The 19,734-nt window shown below is 41.4% G+C and overlaps 1 protein-coding gene across 6 annotated transcripts in view; it reads right to left on the bottom strand.

The window, feature by feature from the left end:
• The window catches only part of DNAH9 (dynein axonemal heavy chain 9), a 200,549-nt gene that overhangs the window by 53,708 nt on the left and 127,107 nt on the right, over nucleotides 1–19,734 (bottom strand). For all 6 annotated transcript variants that reach the window (XM_072025908.1, XM_072025907.1, XM_072025906.1 and 3 more), the window contains 4 exons: nucleotides 17,936–18,100; nucleotides 15,490–15,630; nucleotides 11,475–11,645; nucleotides 9,498–9,620 (listed from right to left, as the gene is read on the bottom strand). In XM_072025908.1, the coding sequence (XP_071882009.1) occupies nucleotides 9,498–9,620; nucleotides 11,475–11,645; nucleotides 15,490–15,630; nucleotides 17,936–18,100 (600 nt within the window). The remainder of the gene's footprint in view (nucleotides 1–9,497; nucleotides 9,621–11,474; nucleotides 11,646–15,489; nucleotides 15,631–17,935; nucleotides 18,101–19,734) is intronic.

Raw genomic sequence — 19,734 nt, forward strand, 5'->3', positions numbered from 1 at the left:
AACACTAAAATTTTAATTAGTCAACAATTTTAATTGCATTTATTAGGACTGATGGTATTAATAAGATATGCTACTATTTAAAAGCTGCAGCAGTGAAAGCTATCTCAATCAGTAATCTTTCTGTGAATATTAATTGCTTTTCAATACCTGCTGAGATATTTTCCAAGAATCTTAGACCAACAATAATATATCACTGTTTCCAAGCAGCAGGAGGAAAAGCAGGAACATAGATAGGGACAGATCAACCTGTGTAGTAAGGCTATTTTTGTCAACATAATGAAGAATAAATTTGTCAATTAAAGTTGTCATGGAAATGAAGAGAGACAGAAAACATTGACCAAAATAAAATATGAGCAAAAGGACTGGAGGGCTCTAGTTCTCATCTATGCAACCCACATTATAATCATCTCTGATGGCTGGAAACAGGAGGGTCTTGGGTTTATATCACAAAATAAGACTTTGCCAGCAAAACAGGGCTTCTCACACTATGTCATAGCACGGATTGTTGTTCTCTCTGAGTGATTTTTCATTCACTGAATCACAGACAATTTGCTTTATCACTTCAGTTTGCTTTGACAGTTTCTCTTCTAAGTCAGAACCAACTTTAAATTGGAGCTGAAATGTCAGCAGTTCCATGAAGTTCACAAACTCACAAATGTAAAGCCCCTCTTTTCCCCCAAGCTTGTAGGGAATACAGTGAGTATCAGCCATCATCTTGGAGAAGGAAACCCTAGTTACCACAGCACAAGAGTTGCTGATGTGCTTACACACACTCCTTGAGAGAATCAACCAGAGGCCAAAAGGAAAAGGGAAAGAGCCTGAAGACAAGGACATGACAATGTCTCAGAAGGACAAGGAGAGGTCCTAGGCAGACGGGCACAATGAGATGAGGTACTCATCTCACCCTCATTGCTTGCTGCCTCCAGAGGATGGGCTGAATCTCCAGTGGAAAGAACACCTTCATAGGCCTGGTATCATTGCCGCCACATGCAATTTATTTTCTATTGCCAGATATACAGCAACAAGCTTTTGTAAATCTATTAGAGAAAGCACATATACTCTTACCACAAAAAGACAGTTCTTCTAAGGACACTACACAGTCGAAACTGGTCCCAAGTTTAGACATTGCTTCATAACATTTTATTTAATCTAAATCAAAAAGAGATTATCTCTTTGTTTTCTTCCCACTGGCACTAAAAGAAAACATTTTAAAGACTTTTTTTTATATATATACTATTTCCATAATTTAAAATATCCTACCCCAGCATCATCTAGCTCTATTCTTAACAGCTCTGGGGCAAGCCTAGCCAAAGCAGCTCCTCATTACCATGCTCATAACTAACATGGAAAGTAATACTTTGCTAAGTAATACAGATGCTAGGTTAGGTTTGCTATCCAGGTTAGGAGTGCTTCCAAAATGAGAATTAGGATTAGATTCAAAGCCTACTAACGCTGCAGTAATTTAAAGCATTCTAGCTGGGCAGCTGTCCCCACAGCTTGGCTGCGCATGTTGGAGCTGTGTTCCAGCAACCTGCCTGGGAGACACAGTGCTCCCAGGGAGAAACAGGGAAGTCCCATCACAACTCAGCATCCTAGGCTATCTGTCTGTACATGGCATTGTATAGTTTGGAGAAGTTTATGTGTGAAATTTGCAATGGGGTTAAAGCAGAGTGGCTGCATGAATGTATGACACTTGGGAACAACCTCATTTGTTTTCAATACATCCTCTGAAGGTCTTCCGTTGTCCACCCACACTGTAAATTATGCTTATATAAGTAAATATTCATAATTTCTTTTCTTCATTTCCTGTGGGTGGCTCACATCTCCTTAGGAATACCAGCATCCTCACAGCTGGAGAAAGAGAGCTCCTGGAAGAAGTCAAACCTGCACCTGGCTCAAACTGATAGATTGGATCATTCAGGAAGGAGACGTATAGGCAGATGAATTACTCCATCTGAATACTACTGTTAACTAGGAGAATTAATGTAGAAAATGATGGATTATTTCCATCTTTCCAAGACTAGGTTTTTGTTTGTATTATTCATTCACTGAAGGTGTTGTTCTCTGTTTAGCTACACTACCTGCATTATTCAACTCATATGGAAATCTCTTCTGAAGGTAAAAATAAAGACATGACGGTTTTGTCAAACTTCAATCACAAGCTATCTATGCCAGTCCTTCACTGTCCTCTGTCACACATTTTCCAAATGTGCAGTGGGAATTTTTGAGCAGTACTTTGAGATGTCTCTTGCTCTATTTTCGACTTATTTATAAAACTGATTGCCCTCTTCCCTTCGGAGAAGCCTTTTTGAAGATTGTACCCTCAGTCTTCAGGCCGTCAGACATAACTCCTCCTTTTCTCCTCCTCAATCTCTCCTCACAGTCACGTTCTCATGACACTTCTCACTGCTTTCCTCTGTTTCCAGAATCTACACATCCTTCGGGAAATGCAATATGCAAAGATCAAACCAGACTTGTCCAGGGCAGAGGCCTGGACAACTCTGAGTGAAGTGGTGAGTGTGTCCCCATGACTCTGTCGGACTATATTCATTGCACAAGGGCGTTCCTATTCAGGTACCTGTGATAGTGAGGTGCACTGTGGTACACACAGTGGGATGGTTCTCAGATCATCAGTGCCTCCACAGAAGGCCATCTTATTATGTTCTTCTTGGTGTTACCAGCAGGGTTCCAGAGATGGCTCTAGAGATGTCAGAGGTTAGCTGAACTATGCCTCAGACACTTAGTGCCTCAACACTGCCACGCAAAGGAAACAGTTATGAGCTGCACCATGTTACAGAAATAAGGAGCTCAAACAGAACCTTTACAGAAGATGTAGATTTAAAGAGATGAACTTATAAAGAGGAGCCATATCCCAGCCATCTCCCTTCATTGCCCTTCTAAACACATCTTACATATCTAGGCACAATAGTTTGGGTCCAAAGTGGGATGACTGCTTGCACTCCCTTCGTTGTTAGCAGAGCTCTGCTCTCTGCAGTCACTTTTGGGACCACAGCTTACTCGAATCTTTTCAGGAGTGCTCTGCAACTGATTTTTTTTCCTATCTTTCAAGCAAAGCAATATGACATTAAAAATACATAATGTCTAAATATATATATATATATTTGATATCTAAAATATATCTTTTCCGTTCCATTTAGAGGGAGCAAGGAATTTACCATTCAAAATGACCAACTAACGGCAGGCTCCAAGTCATGGCAGGGTGCACTGCCAGTGAAGGACATGGCCATAGAGACATCCAGAAAAACTCAATTTCCACTCTGCAATCAAACCAACAAAGTACATCTTTAAATATTTGATGAGATCAAAATCTCTGCTGTATCTCAGATAAATATCAGATCATTAGCCAGCAGGTTAAAAAAGAAAAGGAAACAAAAGACAGAAGGATCTCAAGTAGTATTCTGAGATGCTGTGAATATTTCTCTGAGACTTGACTGCTGGTGAGGACAGATGAATGTCCTTAAGAAACTTACAGATGAGAGTAGATAAATGCACATTGGAGTGTCATAATCAATGTTTTCTATCAAAGATGCACTAAAAGGCTGTACATCTAAAGAACTGAGTTAACTGAGTTAATGGAAGAGATTTAATTAAGACTATGATTCTCTAGCATAATAATAATTTTGAATGTACACAGAAAGCCGTGAGCTGCAAGTCTTTCATATCTGACCAGCCTGATCAAAGGACCTTGCTTATGTGAAAAGAACACAATATATGCAGCAGTCTGTATCACAACGAATCTTTGACGAGAATGAAAAATTTCAGGGTCTGAAAACTGTATAAAGTGAATGTTGGAAGAGAGTTTTCTGTTCTTTTGTCAGGAAAATCCAGTTTTCTTAAATGTAAAATATATGATATGGCATTTTTTCTCATAAGCTTCACACAAAATCTTATCATCCACATTCTGCAAAATTATAAATATGGAGTTAATACACTACTTTGTCTACTGCTGTTCTCCTCCTCGAAAGCTGAATTCAGTATTTAGAGCTCATTATTCAACATCACATTATTAAACAATGCCTTTTCAGTAGCGTTTTCATATCTACATAATGAAAATTCTTCCTCTTCAGAAAAAGAGGGGGGAAATGATTGGGATGAAGAAGTAATCCAAGTTGGCCAGGTGTATTCTTGCTGTTTATTAACTAGCTTCACTTATCCTATGGGACACATCTGCATTCAGCAACGAGAACGCAATGCAGAAAATATCACAAAGAAAATCAGACTTGGGAAATGTTCATTTGTGTAAAGGAGATCCAGTGCTGCCTCTATCCAGCCTGAGGGAACAGGCTGTCAAGGCAGGAGCCAAATGCACACACAGTTAATCACAGGCAATGGTTCTACAGGAGACACAAGGCCATGAGGTCAATGTGGACATGGCTCCACAGGAAGGGAGCACAAAGGGAGCTGGAGCATGGGAGAAGTTTGCAGCACAGAGCATCGGGAGACAGAGAGAAATCCATTCACCAACACTGAGCTAGTCTCAATGGCCTGAGACCCACCCCAATCTCCTAAAAAGGGCTAGTTGCAGCCAAGGCAACCACAAAAGCAAGGGCCACATTGACACACAGAACCTGATGATGCCATTTCTGTATCCATGCTCAGAGCAGAACCATGGCATGAGCTGACTGCCCTCTGGACAAATGAAGAGCAGCTCTACATGCTGCTCTGGGTTGAAGGGACCCCAGTGCATCATTTCAGACAATCCTCATCTCCTGTACAGGTAACAATACCTTCAGCTGCAGGTTGTACACAGAGGAAATTGAGTTTCCCTCTGTGGAAATCTTCAAAAGCCACCTGAACATGGTTCTGGGCAGCCTGGTCTAGGTGGCCCTGCCTGTGCAGGGAGTTGGACCAGATGACCTCCAGAGGTCCCTTCCATCCTCAGTCATTCTGTGATTCCATGATCTTTTGGCACTGGAGATTTTCCAACAAATGAAGGGAGAAAAAATGGGGAAAAACCTACAAAGGACCACCTCTACACTGATTCTGTTTTAAGTTCAATCTTAAAAAAAAAAGGGGGGGGAGGGGGAGAAAAAGTGATCCCTTGCACACATTTCTGGCCTGATGTCCTATGCAGTTCAAGCAGTAGCAGCATTGTATCCTTGTGGTCTAAGGTGTGGCCATACATTTACACATAAAAGTGACCAACAGTCAGAAGAAACAGACAAGCTTGCACGCAGAGAAGAAAACCTCTTCAGAAGTACCAACAGAAACCACAACTTTCAATCTAAGAACAGGGAACACAGCAGGTGAAGCAATTATATTGAGTTGTAATAAAGGAAATTGAAAGAAGAGAGAAAACCTCAGTAAAAGAATACTTCTGACTTCTCAAGGGATCACTATTAAATACCCACAATAGTGGTAACTGAAACAACCAACACTATGGAACACGTAAGTCAGGGACTCAGGAAAGGTACTAGATTTACTCAGTGGCGTAGTTTTCTCCCTATCCTGCTCTTAACTAACCCTTCCACAAGCCAGAGGCAGTATTTACACCGAGGCTGGCAGCTGTGTCCTCTACTAACCTCTCCCCTTACTCCAGAGCTAACAAATGTGCCTCCACAAGGGCTCCACAGGAATTATCTTCTCCCATAAAGGCTGACTAAGGAACTGAATTGAGTTAAGCTCAGAGCAGCTTTTTCTCAACCTGTACTAAGTTTGAATTCAGTTCCTGTGCCAGACTTAAGAAAGCACTAAAAAGCTTGTAACTTACCTATTTTTCCAAGAATATCAGCAGATCTAATAAAAAATATTACCTTTCCCTAAAAACTGAGCCCTTCTAGACAGGTACGTGGATTTCTTCATTCAGTAGTAAATATTGAGCTTCCCTGGCACAAATGTTACAGCACACAGCTCTGGGAAACTTTTTGCTGAACTTAAAAGAAGCTGGAAGATGAAACCATAAATGTGTGTCAACTGAGCAAGTATAATGAGCTGAAAACAGCTGCACAACTGCAGAGCACTATTAGGCTGTATATATTATTAATCAAACAACAATAAGAAATAATCCGCTAAGTTACACAAGGCTGTTTGTATGCCGAGAGTCCTCAACATTTAATGAGGTTTTCTTTGAGGTTAATGTGCCCAAAATTGGAGGCACAGAATGGGCCACAAATATCAATATTCATTTCTTTTGGCACAGCAATCTTGGCCTGATACCTCTGGCAAATGCAGTGTTTTGTGCAGGAGCATTTTCAATGTTCCTCTGAAAAAATTATACAGAATGCTAAATTCCACTTCAAATTTGAAATATGAATCTGAAATGTACTTTGCTCAAGCTTTGTTGAAGAAACAATTTATTACAGCTCTTAATCTTTCTGATAAAAGAAAAGGAGATTTTAGCCTGCTAATAAGCTGTATAGAAGCCATGACTAATTAACCTAATTATAGCAGTCTGTGACAAAATGTGATTGTACTAAAGCTATGCCTCAAGTAGCTGGAGTTGCCAAAAATTCAAAGGCTAATAAAACAACACATTAATAGAACATAAACACTAATAAAGTTGACATCAGCTGTATTATTTATAGTAGAATCAATATTGCAAATAATCATCACAAAAGACAATCTGAAGAGTATTCAGTAGCCGATAATGAAGAATTCATTATCCAGAAATCCTGAAATATGTTAAGTTAGGGCAGATTATTGACCAGTGGCTGCAGCTCCTCGAGATGTACAGTTCACGGGGACAGCAGATGCACAGTGAGGTTAGAGACATCTCATTCTTGGAGCCCTCCTGGACACATTCACATCCTGCCATCTTACAGCTCAGCAAAAGGGTGCACAGAGCAGCTTCTTGGTATTGCGCAGTTTCCATCTCAACCACAAACCCCAAGAGACTCGAAAGGAGAGAGGAAGCTGAGTGGGAAGGGCTTACCTCAAAGAAAACCAGTTACTGCAATTCAGCTTCAGGTGGCAGTCCACTTCTATGCTCCCTCTAAATTTCTACGTGTCTCACAATAATTCTCCAGCAACCCCCATACACATAGCGACTGAGTGATGGCTACCCAACACCACATCAATTTCGGATGGATGGGCGAAAGATAGCGGAGTGCGGGCTGCTGCTGGCAATAAAGCTGGGGCATGCAGCTGATGGAAAAAAAGACGACCTTGTGCAGTGATGCACTGACACTGTTTGAGCTCTGATGAGTATGAGCTCCTTACCACTGGTCTCATGGCCAGCTCAGACACAGCATGCTGTGCACTTCAACGCTCTTTCTCCTGGATATGTCAAATACACAAGAATGGCAAGAATTAAGTCTGAAGAATGAATGATAGGGAGTTGATGTTCCTTCTGGTGTTTATAAGCCTGAGCTGACTGTACCAACGTCATCACAGTAGTGAGGCAGTTGCAGCAATCATGATGGAGCACAGGGGTACATGAAAGGCCGTTCTACCCACGTGTGGAATGGAGCTGGCTGCCACAGAAAGCATCATCTCACGAAGCAGAAAACTCACTGCAAATAGAGAAGGTGTCTGCGTGGAGAGTGTTTCACCTTCAGGCAGGGTTGGTAAAGGCACCCTTGTACACTACGAGTATAATGTTTTCTATGATGCACCAAAGGATCTCCAAAAGGAGAATCAGAGCCTGATACCTGTGCAATATATGGTGGAAGTAAGTTCACCTTCCAGAAGAAGCTTGTAAGACTGAAGTAGAAAGAAGCTTTGCAGTGCAGAACCCTTTCAGTCAGTAAAGAATTCCAGCTCAGAAGGACTTGAGGAGCTGAAATGCAGAGTTCATGCTTTATATCCCCATGCTAAACATGAGCACGGACAGAGCAGAGTTTAGAAAGCCTGAAATTTCAAACAATAACATGTATGTGCAGGTACGATCTATAAACACCACACAGTCCAAAGAAAAAATACACTATTGCCAAGCATGGGGTTAGTGGCTGAGCTTCCCTAATTATGTGTGTTAACCCTAAGTGTTCATTTAATTTGTCTTCAAAGGGATAACAAAAAGAAAGCTGCTGCTGTCTGAACAGCAAAGCACCAATAGTAAACAAAAGGTGATTAAAGAAAAAGGCGTAGATTTTTTTTTTTTTAATCCTCCATTATTATGGAAATACATCTTTAAGAGGATGAACAGGGCTAGTTAGTTTAGCAAGAAGTTACAAATTTATTTTATGGTTGAAAATGTGATTGTGACATTTTCAGGATGAGCTAGGTTGCTTCTGTTTGCAGAATGAGGCAGAGGCTCCACCTTCACTGCTGTTGAAGAGGTAGAGATGGTAATTCCTGGTCAGAGCAGAGATGTTTGGCGTGAATATTTCCTCACCATCATTTGAAATCTCTGTGGGTGACCTGGACTAGCAGCATCAGCTCCATTTGATTTCTGAACTGTTGCCTGAACTTAGAGTTCTGTTTCTGGGTTACCTTAAAAGAAGGTGTTTGCCAAGCAAAGCACAGCCGAGCATAGCCTTGACTAGGATAGGTGGCACTTGACTAGGACATGTGGCACCACAAGCCAGGACTTCTGCAAAACTCTGGTTAGCCACCAGAAGTTGTATGAACATGAAAATAATATCAGAGATGTCTTGGACCTTAAGACCTTGTCTGGTCATCCTCCAGGAACTAGACACACTCTCAGTGTGTTAGAAGGGAGAGGAAGGGAAATGCCAATGTCCCAGAAGAAATTTTAAGAACTATTCTGATGAAACCAGGATGTCTTTCCTCCCCACTTCACAGAACCACAGAAATGTCCCATAAAAGCAGCATGTTATAAATAAAATTGATTCTTAAATCCCAGCAGGTGCCAGAGAATCATATCTGTCATATGATCATAGCTGTCACAATAAAACAAAGGTATAATCTCAGGCAAGGTGTGAACAAACACATGTAACTTGAAAAATATTCCTATCCCTTCCATAAAACAAATCATGCCCTGCTGAATCAGGTCCAGATCCAGCACAATTCACATCTGTTGAAAAACGGGTGTAAAGTTGGGGTAACACACACCTCTCTAGGATGCTCTTACTCAGCTCTCGCTCCAAAACACATGGCAGTTGTTAGACGGCCTCACTGCCACGATAGCATTTTTTGTAGGTCTATCACCTGGCACTGCTCTGTCCTAGGACATCTCTGCAGATGGTCATATATGCCTTTAAGTCTCACCTCCTCCAACATACAGTGAAGATGTCAATGTCCTTTACAATCTGTAACCACAACACCCAGAGGACATTCTCATTCCCATCTTACAGAGAGAAAAGCCTAAATCTCAATGGGAAAAATCACCTTCTCAGAGACACACATCAGGAGTAGAGTCACAAAGAGCTCACAAAATTGATCTTTTACCTTAAAGTATATTTTAACCAACTGTAGGTACCTACAGAACTCTCAATTTCTGTGGCATTTTTGTGCTGCTTCTTATACATGGTCAGAACTTTGCTCACTCAGTGCTATAAGGTCTGATCTGACAGCAGCTGAAAGGCCCTCAGAAGAGGCAAGGGATGCTGATTTCACACAGCTCAAATGAAAGGTACCTTGATTCCTCCCCAGGAGTAATTAGACAGGAACTCCACAGGGCTTGTGACCCTGGTCTGTGCTGGGTATCTTAGTAGGAAATCCAGTTCTAGTGCGTTGATTTCTTTACTCATCAGAAGTATCTGTAATTTCAAACAAACAAGATATCCTTGAGCAGTCAGGATACAAAGCAGTGATGTACTCTATCAGATTAGTTATTCTACTCAAGTAGCTGTCAAATGCTCAGCTAAAAAGTACACAGTGCCCAATACTAGAGGGGTGTGATGAAACAAACCCTACAGATGCTTTGGGTTTCCCCAAAAGAGAACCCAGAATAATCATAAAGACAGGCAACATAAGAAGGTCAATATATAGGAAAACTACATGTATGTGGCAAAAGCTGTAGTTTAGGTTCACATTGCTGGCAGAGACACAGGTTGGAGGATGTGCTGCAGTCCCTCTACTTGATATCTGCAGCTAAAGAACAGATAACTCCTGCAAGGAACCACAGCATGCATCCCTAGGGTATGCTACCAAGGTCTTGCCCATCTCTCACCATCTTGTTCAATTTTGAAAGTAACGGGAGACATACTCCAGTATGAGAGAGTGCTAACAGAAGCCTCACACTACGTGCACCAAGAGAATAAGCAGGTCCCTGAGATCTCAGACAACAGAGAGCTGGAGAGCATCTGGCCATTCAGCTACTCCCAGTGTTTTTAGCACCAATGGTGTCTCTGGGGAACACGTGGAGTAAGACTGCCAGAAAGTAGGTAATTCTGGAGAGCCCTGTGGGTTCATGATCCCAGCTGGAACTGCCATTCCAAGTGTACTGCCAGACTGCTGAAATGTCAGAGACAAAGTCCAAAAATCCTGAACAGTTTCTGGGAGGAAAAAGAGCAGTGCTGGAATGGTGAGTTTCTCATTTCACTGTCACAAATGCTAGGCTGTACCTCATTATTGCCTACAGGGCAATGGCTTCAGAAGCATGCCTGGCATCTCCTCCACCAACAATGGTAATGAGCTACTCAGTTCAATAGCCAACTACTTTTTTATACTGGAGAATCCTGGGTCTCATTATCTAACTGTAACTGTGAATGTTGGTTTTCCTGATGTGCTGAAGTGATTCCTTAACTATTTTCAAAGCATGATGTAGTCATGTGTGCTACTTATATAGTATATATAATACTACATATATATATATATACTATATATATAATAAGTATTATATATATAATGCTTATTAATAAATTATTTAAATTTATTCGGACAAATATATTTGAAAATGTAGGTGTCTTTTGGTTCAGAATTAAGCCTGACTGTAAAAAATACGTTGACCCTTAACACGCAGACAATTAATTAAATATATTGTTAGTTCCATTCATATATATATATTTACCTTTTCTGTTACACACAGTATTTTGCTATGTAGAATTAAAAAAAAAGATCATGGCAATCACTGGCAGACCTGTGCAGTATTTGTGCAGCTCAAATTTGGTTCACATCTGCATTCTACGTGTCGAGGCATTTAAGTAGTCATTCACTGCACAAACTTAGTAACAACTTCATAACATAATGCCAAGAGCTGTTTACTGTCTGAATTTGATTTCAGCATAGATGTATACAAATGTCTCCTTGCTCAAATTGTAGACTAAAAATTATAGTATTACGCTAGACAAAAAAAAAAATAGCAGCTATGTAACATGCATTTCTTTTGGCAAAAATAATCAGACTCAAAGACCAGCTTCCTTTTCTGTTCTTCAGACTCTGCAAGCAGGTATGTCTCTCTCAAACAACCGTTTGTCAGTGTAATGCAAATCAAACACAGCATCTGTGACTGTTACCAGCAAGACAGGAAGAGAAGGAAATCAGTTCTACAACCCTTGTATTTGCTGCTTTGATGCTGAAGGCCATGGCAGTGTGGGTCTTCTCCACATGCTGTTATCTTTGCCAGTAAAATAATTCATTGCATACAAATGGCATACAACAGTGGTGTTTACCTGGAATGTGACTTGAGCAGTGTAGGTCAATTTATCACACTCAAACAGCCCTCGGGTCGTGTACTGGAACACGGAGAAGGTAATGCTGTCAATGAGGTTCAGCACTCGCACTTTGAGGTTCTCATCTGGAGATGCCCTCTCCATGGCTTTCTGGAACACAATCCTGAATGCCTAGGTGAGGAGACAGAAAGACCACAATGGCTTCCAGATGCTCTATGTGTGGGTCACCTGAAGTGCTACAATAAGTGAAGCCAACTCAGACACTTGATCTCTGCAGCCCACCCACCCAGCAGTATAGACCACAGCCTCAGGAGGCAGGTGAAACATCCACAGACCAGTCTCTGTGTCTGCTTGTAGGTGCTTTTTCATGAACATACAGACAGACATCGATGACAAACCCCATGACACTGTGATCACTTGGGCTTAATAAAGTAGTGTGGAGACAGGCAGACTGAATTAAGACAATGAGTATAGAAAACATTTCTCAGACCAAGTACATTCTCTCAGAGTGATTACACACCCCACTTTCTCTTCAAACATTGAGCCAAAGATACTGGTGTTCCCAGAGGGAAGCATACCTCTCATTTCAGAAACATTGCTGGAACTTAGAAAAAGCAATTCCCATACATACAAAAATGTCCAAGGAGTATTTTACTGCCTGGATTCAACTAAGGACTGGGTGAAAAGGGCAGGCAGGGCTTCACCATATGGAAGTGGGATTAATCAACCAGCAAATTCCCCTTGAGAGTGGGTGCATGCATCAACAAGGATGCTATTATATAAGATACTAAGGATTCTTGCAAAAACATTCTGATCTAAAATTATTTTTAAAAAATAACACAATAAATAAATAATAATTAAAAAAAAAAAAGACTTAAAAACTTCCAGAACGGACTGAAGAAAATGCATTTGCAAATTATCAGGTGACACTAGAAAAAAAAAAAAAAAAGAAAAAGAAAAAGAAAAAGCCTATGTCCTGATTAACAATGCAAAGACTTGATACACTGGGACAAAGTTAATAGGAAATAACCAGGCCAATACAAATTAATAACACCAACCAGGCGAGCCATGGCTATGTTGACAGCATTATGTTTAGGGCTCTACAAAGGAAGAATGATGCCTCAACAAATTAAAGTAACATTGATACCTACTGCATTATTAAGTAACAGCAGAATGGATTTTCCTGCTTACATTTCTTTAAATAGTGTTAAAACATGCTGTGGAGTCGCATATAAATCTCATGTTTGCTAATTTATAATGGGCTTTTAGCTGTGTTGTAAGTATTTTTAAAATCATCTCTGTGTATCTTTACACAATGCTTTATGATCTGTCATCAAAATTTATTAGATAAAAACATTTCACCAAATAATTATCTATGTATTTATACACATTACTAATGTTAACTGGAAAACATAAAACAAACAAAATACAGATGAGGTAGATTAAAGGTGAAACTTCAGACACTCCTGTATCTACCATGTATATGTAGAAAATTAATCTTTCAAAGGGCACCCTTGCATGAAAGATATGTACATTTTCCTGGGAAATGTATTTCAGCATATGAGTCGTAGATAATGAAAAGAAAAGCTTCTTTGTGGATGTGGCTCAAAATATTGTATTCTCTCGATTACTTTTTCCAGGTCACTTGGCAATGTAAGAAACCATTTAGAAGTAGTACTAGATTACAATGCCATCTCATTTAACCCTCCATTCCCCAAAACACCTTTCTCCTGTAACAAAAAATGTTTTCCATGCATTAAAACATTAAAAATGGAACTCTTCAATAAATACCCAGAAGCTCTGCTGGCCAGAATCATTTTTACTGCAGCAGGTCATTAGAAGCTGTGCAGGGGCCAAGACAGCCCCACTGTCTTGGGCAGCACAAACAGGACACAGATAGAGGGATTCTGCCTAAGGAGCTTCCAGGATAAAGGAGATAGTTTGAGAGAAGCCTCCCTCCCCACCAGCCAAGGAGCAGAAAACAACTGATCAAGTGAAGCTCAGACATGAACCAAAGACAGGAGCTATGAATTCACCACTGGGCACTCTAAAGATCTTGCTCCTCCTTTGCAGCAAGTGGAGTCTCAGTCCACTCATACTTGCCATAAAGGGGAAAGCCAATATCTCAAAGCTAACCAAGAAACTTGGAAACATGACCATTCCCACAAAAGCTGCTGCCTTCCTGCTAGGCTCTGCTGCCACACAGCAAGTAGGAAGTTCAGCCCCATCACTAGGACCAGTGATAATTACATTGCCATCAACTTGTCATGTTGGAAATCTTCTCCAGGTGTTCTAGCAGAAACAGCTCAAGGCTAGAATGTTCTCCAAAGGAGAGACACCATTTCCAGCTCTGTATGTAATGTGTCCATACACTACAGAGTGACACTTTGCTGAGCAGAGGATATTCTAGGTTAATAGGACAGAAAAAGAGAAAGAAAAAAAAAAAAAGGCCTTTGGAGCACAGCCCCTTTGGCTATGTCTGTTCTCCATATATTTTAGGAGCACAGACAGGGCAAGAAGTGGGCTCTCTCCCAACATCATCCCCATTGGATGTCCATACTGCCACCACAAGCATGCCTGCAGTTGAGCCTGCCAGCTGGTAAGATGCCCAAAAATCCCATCTGTATTTCTAGTCTAAGATCCTTGTAGGAAAGGTTGGAGTCCTCCTCTTCTGTCTGATGACTGGATGACATTGTGAGAAGAGCAAGAACACAGCCCATGTGAGGGCTCCTCCAAACTGTAGCTAAGCGTGCGTGTGGGCTTGCACTGACAGGTGGTGAGCATTCAGGTCACGTACATATTATCTATACCAACCATACGCAGATACTAGCCCCAAGTCTGGGGTCACACCATGCTGTTGACTATCTTAAAGGTTTTGGCAACTGTACCGTAGGAAGCTTTTAGGCTCCTTAGCCCCAGCTGTTTGAGCTCTTCTTGTCTCGGACAGATGGAAGTGGGCATGATTTGCCTTTTGTACAAAAGGTGGCAATAAATCCCTGGTGTTGTGGTTGCAGCAGGACAGGACTGTGTTTAGAGAGAGAATTAATGATTTAATACTGTGTCATTTGGGAAGTCAGGACTGTTTCAAGATCAAGATCTTGAATAATTGCTAAGGGTTGCAGCAATTCTCATTAACTTATGAAATACCTGCACAGACATTATGACCCTGATGACATCACAGATACAGAATTAAATGCAAATATAAAGCAAAGATTAACTGAGGGAGAAAGTGACTCCAAACGCTGTGCAAAATCTCTGTGCATAAATATATAAAATACACAGGAAAAAAAAAAAAAGTACTTTATTGGCTCTTTCCCAAGATGATCTTTTTCAAATCCATTGCTCATCTTGATCTGCCAGGACAAAAAGTCTGTGCGTATGGAGGAGATAACAAATGGCTTGTAGAGTTCTACTTCGCAAAAAAATTGAATTTTTAGTAATAAAGGCTGTTAATGCACCTCTAAGTCAGACTGTGACTTTTCGCTGTGACTATGACTTCAGTTCACTTGCTTACAAAGAAACCAAGGAAAAGAAAGAAAAGCTAATTAAGGCTGATCTAACCTGATCTCAATCTAACCACCTGAGGTGGAGATGACCAGCAAATGGAGAGTCAAATACAGATGCCAGCCCACACGCAATATGTAGCACAGTCAGACCTTTTCCTTCAACACTCATGCTGCTCATCACTGGGTCTTGCAGGCTTACTGATAAAACACCATTTCTACCACCATGGGCAGAGATAAACGTGCTCTGCTCATCATTTGCAAGAATTATCAGACAAACTTTCCCCAGTAATTACTTAACACTCTTACAACATGTATTAATAATAATATAGGTAGACTTGTAAGTATTTTTTTTTTTCATAAAACCAAAGGAGCAGAAGGAATTGGATTAGATTACTTTCTTATTCAAATTACCCTCATAGCTCTAATACCCTCAAGAGAAAACGTTTATGCTTGGTAAGAGAAGGAAGGAGTTCAGCTGCCTTCTGCTGCCATGGGAGCAGGGACAGTACCTTCAGAGAAAACTGGTACATGGGATGGATGGCATGGAGGTCATTCATGGTGAAGTACAACAGAGAGGCCTGTGCGGCTGCAGGCCTGTAGTGCTCCCTTGCCTCATTAATCTTGGCTTCCGTCACCTTTGACTCCTGGACCTGGAAGGAAAACACAGAGCAAAACTATGGTGAAAACATCCTTGCACATTGAGTGAATATGCAGAGCAGGGGAAGGTTGTTATCTTCCACAAAGACACTAGGTCAAGAAGTGGGCAACTGGCATGTGGTCTCTGCTCTCCAGAGCATGGTGCATCAGGCTCGAGCCATTTGCTTCTAGCAACCACCTTCCTCTGGTATATTCTCCATTTATCTGCATTTATCCTCACATTGTCCAGTCCTCTGCTTCCCCAAGCCCCCCCTCCAGAGTTCTCACTACAGTTCCTGCTCTTCACTAACTGGAATTATTTTCATCATCAATGAGCTTCTCCTGCTAATTGTCCCCTCCCGTGCAAATCATTAATAACACAGGGCTGAACAGTCAGTGCTTCTCTTGAGACGGTTTCCCCCAAGGCTGAGAACTGCTACTATTTAATGGCTATTTGCTGCCTTTCTTCTCCAGCATCTAATGCACCCCTGCCTGGATGGTCAGGTGTCAGCACAGCTGCTGTGATGTATATGGTGAAAATCCTTTTGGCAGATACATCACTCTTCTAACATCTCAGTCCTGTTCATTCTTTTAATCCACTTCAGCATCATAAAGTGACATCCTTGATTCTCTTGGGGATTATTTTAGGCTCAAACTACATACAGTCATAAGTGTCTTTCAGCGCTGATCCAACTAGCTCAGCGAACCATTCAGTGGGGATGTGGCAGAAAGGGGCTCAAGCATATATGGTACAAACCTGCAGAGCACAACACAGCCCCCAGAGAAATGCACACTGCTGGGACTCTCTCTGCCATGATCTGAGCACAACAAACCTTCCCAATGAAGCTCTGACTGAGCCTTAACCTGTTATGTGCAACCAACACATGTTGGGATCTATGGGATTAGTCTGTCTGCACGTCCCTGAAAGCAATGATGGGCTGTAGAATCTCAAAAAAAAAAAAAAAAAAGCATATGCAAAGTTTGCAACAACAAACACCTGCATGGGCCATGAACAGACATAATGCACCCATACATGTCAGATGAGCTTTCCTCATCCCCATGCCTTCTCTGATAGCACTTACATCTCTTCAGTGTCTACACAGGGAGGCCAGGGTCTATCCTCGACTTAGCCAACTTTCAGTTGTGCTACCCACAAAATGCTTACTCAATCTAATAGCATAAAAGCCAAAGGTGGGGAAGACAGTTGCTCTTCGTAAATATAGTGGGTAGAATTGGTATAGGAAAGAAAATACTGGCTGAACATTATTTTGTGTAGACAAACCAAGAACAGAGTAGGGGTTGACTTGAGAAGCAGAGTTCTAACATTGTCCTGAGATTGCTTTCCATGTGGGTACAAAAATCATAAAAACCAAATCCAAGGTCCAACATCCATCCCCATCGCCACAGTGTTGGCAGTCACCAACATTTCAGCCTCATCTTGTTCAGAAGCTGAAGCATCTCAAGAACACTTTCTTCAATAAGGAGATGCCAACCTTGCCATACCAAAACATCCCTTCAACATGCCCTTTGAGCATACCATCCTTAGGAAGCTGGATGCATATGATGTTCCATAAAGAGCTAGCAGAAATCGTTCATTTTTTTCATGTGGAGGCAGTTCCAGCCTGACCTGAGCACATGGGTAACCTATCCAGGCAGCATGGACCCACGGGCTGGAGGACAAGTGCAGGCTGTGAAGGTGAAAGGACTGGGAAGGGCAGCAGCTGAGGATTGTCTGACAGAGGTCCTATTGCAATCCTGTCATGACAACATTTCTCAAATTCCCTTAGCATCAGGGCAAAACCACCATGCATTTAACTATCCCCATGTGGCCAGCAAGGTGACCCAGGTAAATGACAACACTGACAGTGCACAGCCATTGCAACAGCTGATTTACACCCTAAGGAACGGATGGGTATGAAATACTCAAGTTCTTGCAGATTTACTTGAGATCACAAGCTCCACAGACTCTAGTCCCCTGTCAGTACTAAAATGCAACCTAATTGAAGAAGTGCAATGTATTCAGAATTATGCTGGAGCAGTTTAAAGCTGCCTTGCTACAGTGTGTAAATTTTATCATCTTTACATCAGATATTGCCATTTTCTCTTGGTCTTAAATAGTCCATTTAACATACAAAAGCTCCAAAGAATTAAATAGCTTAAAGCTGGCCAGAATGGAGAACACTTCAATTTATACCACTTTCTATTTACTACTCAGCAGAAGTCATACAGACTAGCATAGCAAAGAGGCTATGTTTCACCCACAAATCCTTAACGATAACATCATACACATTTTTCTCTGGGCTATCACTGTCTTTTTACCTTTTCTTCAATTTCTGCTGCTGTCTGTTTAGTGATCTCCAAGTTTTCCACCAGTGCTGTGTCTCCCAGGAAGTTCCCAGATGCCGATGACAGTCTAGAGAGCAGGTTGTCCTCTAATGTTTTCAAGGTGATTTTGAATCCATTCTGTTGCTTCGTGAGATCTGACTGCAAATAACCAGTGCAGAAAGTTTTAGCCACAAAACATGCAGTAAAGCAAGGATTAACCACCTTCACATGGGGATAGGCTTCTAAGTAATCATTGCCACAGTCCAATATTGATTACTCCTGCTCTCTATGATTCTTGGGTATGGGGAGAGCTCTGAGGATGACTCCACACCTAATATATCATTGATTCAGAGAAATCCTGAACAGCACAGAAAGCATCAGGAGAACTGAGCCCTTCCACTAGAAAAGTATTAAAGTGCTGGAAATGAAACAAGAGGAAAAGACATTCAGCCAATTCAGACATTCTCAAACACACATCCTGCATCTCTTTCTTAAAAGGACCTATTTATTAGGAATAATTCAGCCTGGATAGTCCCTATGGAGCAAGCCCACATACTAACATAGCTGCTACTCACCCCCCTGTGAAGCTCTGCATACCCCACTTCAAGTCAACACCAGTCCCAACGGCAGTGAGAACTGAGGGACTGAAAGCAGATGGTGAAACAACGGCAGGCTCACTAGGGCACAGAGAGGAGCACAACTCATCTCAGGGTCAGAACTGAGAGCAAAGTCACAGTCTTGCTCATTGCTGCTCCCAGTTGGACCCTGGCCTCAAGACCTCACAGCCCATCAGCTATATGTGCTAAAAGTTGTACATGCTGGGGGAGGCCCCACAAAAAAGGGTTTGCAAAGTTAATGCGAAGATAGCCAAGCAGAAACAGACAATCAGCAATCATCTTGCCTCAAGGGCAGACCTTTTGAATTCTACCAAAAATTGCTCCTATTTATGTGAAATAATTCTCCCTTGGCTCTCCCCAGCTACTTGTTCCATTTCCCTCTTCTGCAGAAACGCCAGTGATTAACACTGTTCAAAGTGGAAATAAAAACTCATCTGGCTTCTTTTTGAAATGGTCCTCCAGAACAGAGCCTCTTCTATGAAATGTGACTGCACTATTCTACATGTATGGTGAACTTCAAGTGCACTACATTATTTCACTATGGGGTCCTATTGCAAATGCCTGTTTTTAATGGCATGACAGAAAACATCCCATAGCAAAGTCATATATCTAGTTTGGATGCTGAAGTTATAAACCTGGTGACTATCCTCTAAAAAAATAAAGTCAATCACTAACACACTGTTATGTAATACTCTGTCAAAGAGTAGTGTTTTAAGTCCAGACACTGTATTTAAGTGACACAACCAAGTGATTCAAACAACTTGCAAAATAATGTTTTAAAGGCCTTCAGAAATTAGCCAGCTCCATGAAGTAGCAGAGGTGGTGCATGTGCAGCACATATGGAATGGGTCACATCAGCTGTCCCATGGCAGATTCAGTGGCATGAACCAAGAGATTTAATCCTCCAAAGACTCTTTCTGGAAAACCTACCCAACCTTCCAACCACCCACGGGGGCTGAAAGATTGCCAGAAATGGGAAATGTATCCCCATGCCTCTTCCAGTCCCACAAAAGGGAGCCACTAGTATTTGCTCTGTTGTCAGAGGCTTTCAAAGAGATTAACCAACTCTTTCATTAATGAGTAATCTTTCGATATTTGGGCTGAAATTTCATATACTTGCTGCACACACTCATTCTATGTTAATGTCAAGCCAAGTATTCAGCAGACTGTGCACTG

This window comes from Anas platyrhynchos, chromosome 19 (genome assembly GCF_047663525.1).
Source record: "Anas platyrhynchos isolate ZD024472 breed Pekin duck chromosome 19, IASCAAS_PekinDuck_T2T, whole genome shotgun sequence".
Taxonomy (NCBI): Eukaryota; Metazoa; Chordata; class Aves; order Anseriformes; family Anatidae; genus Anas; species Anas platyrhynchos.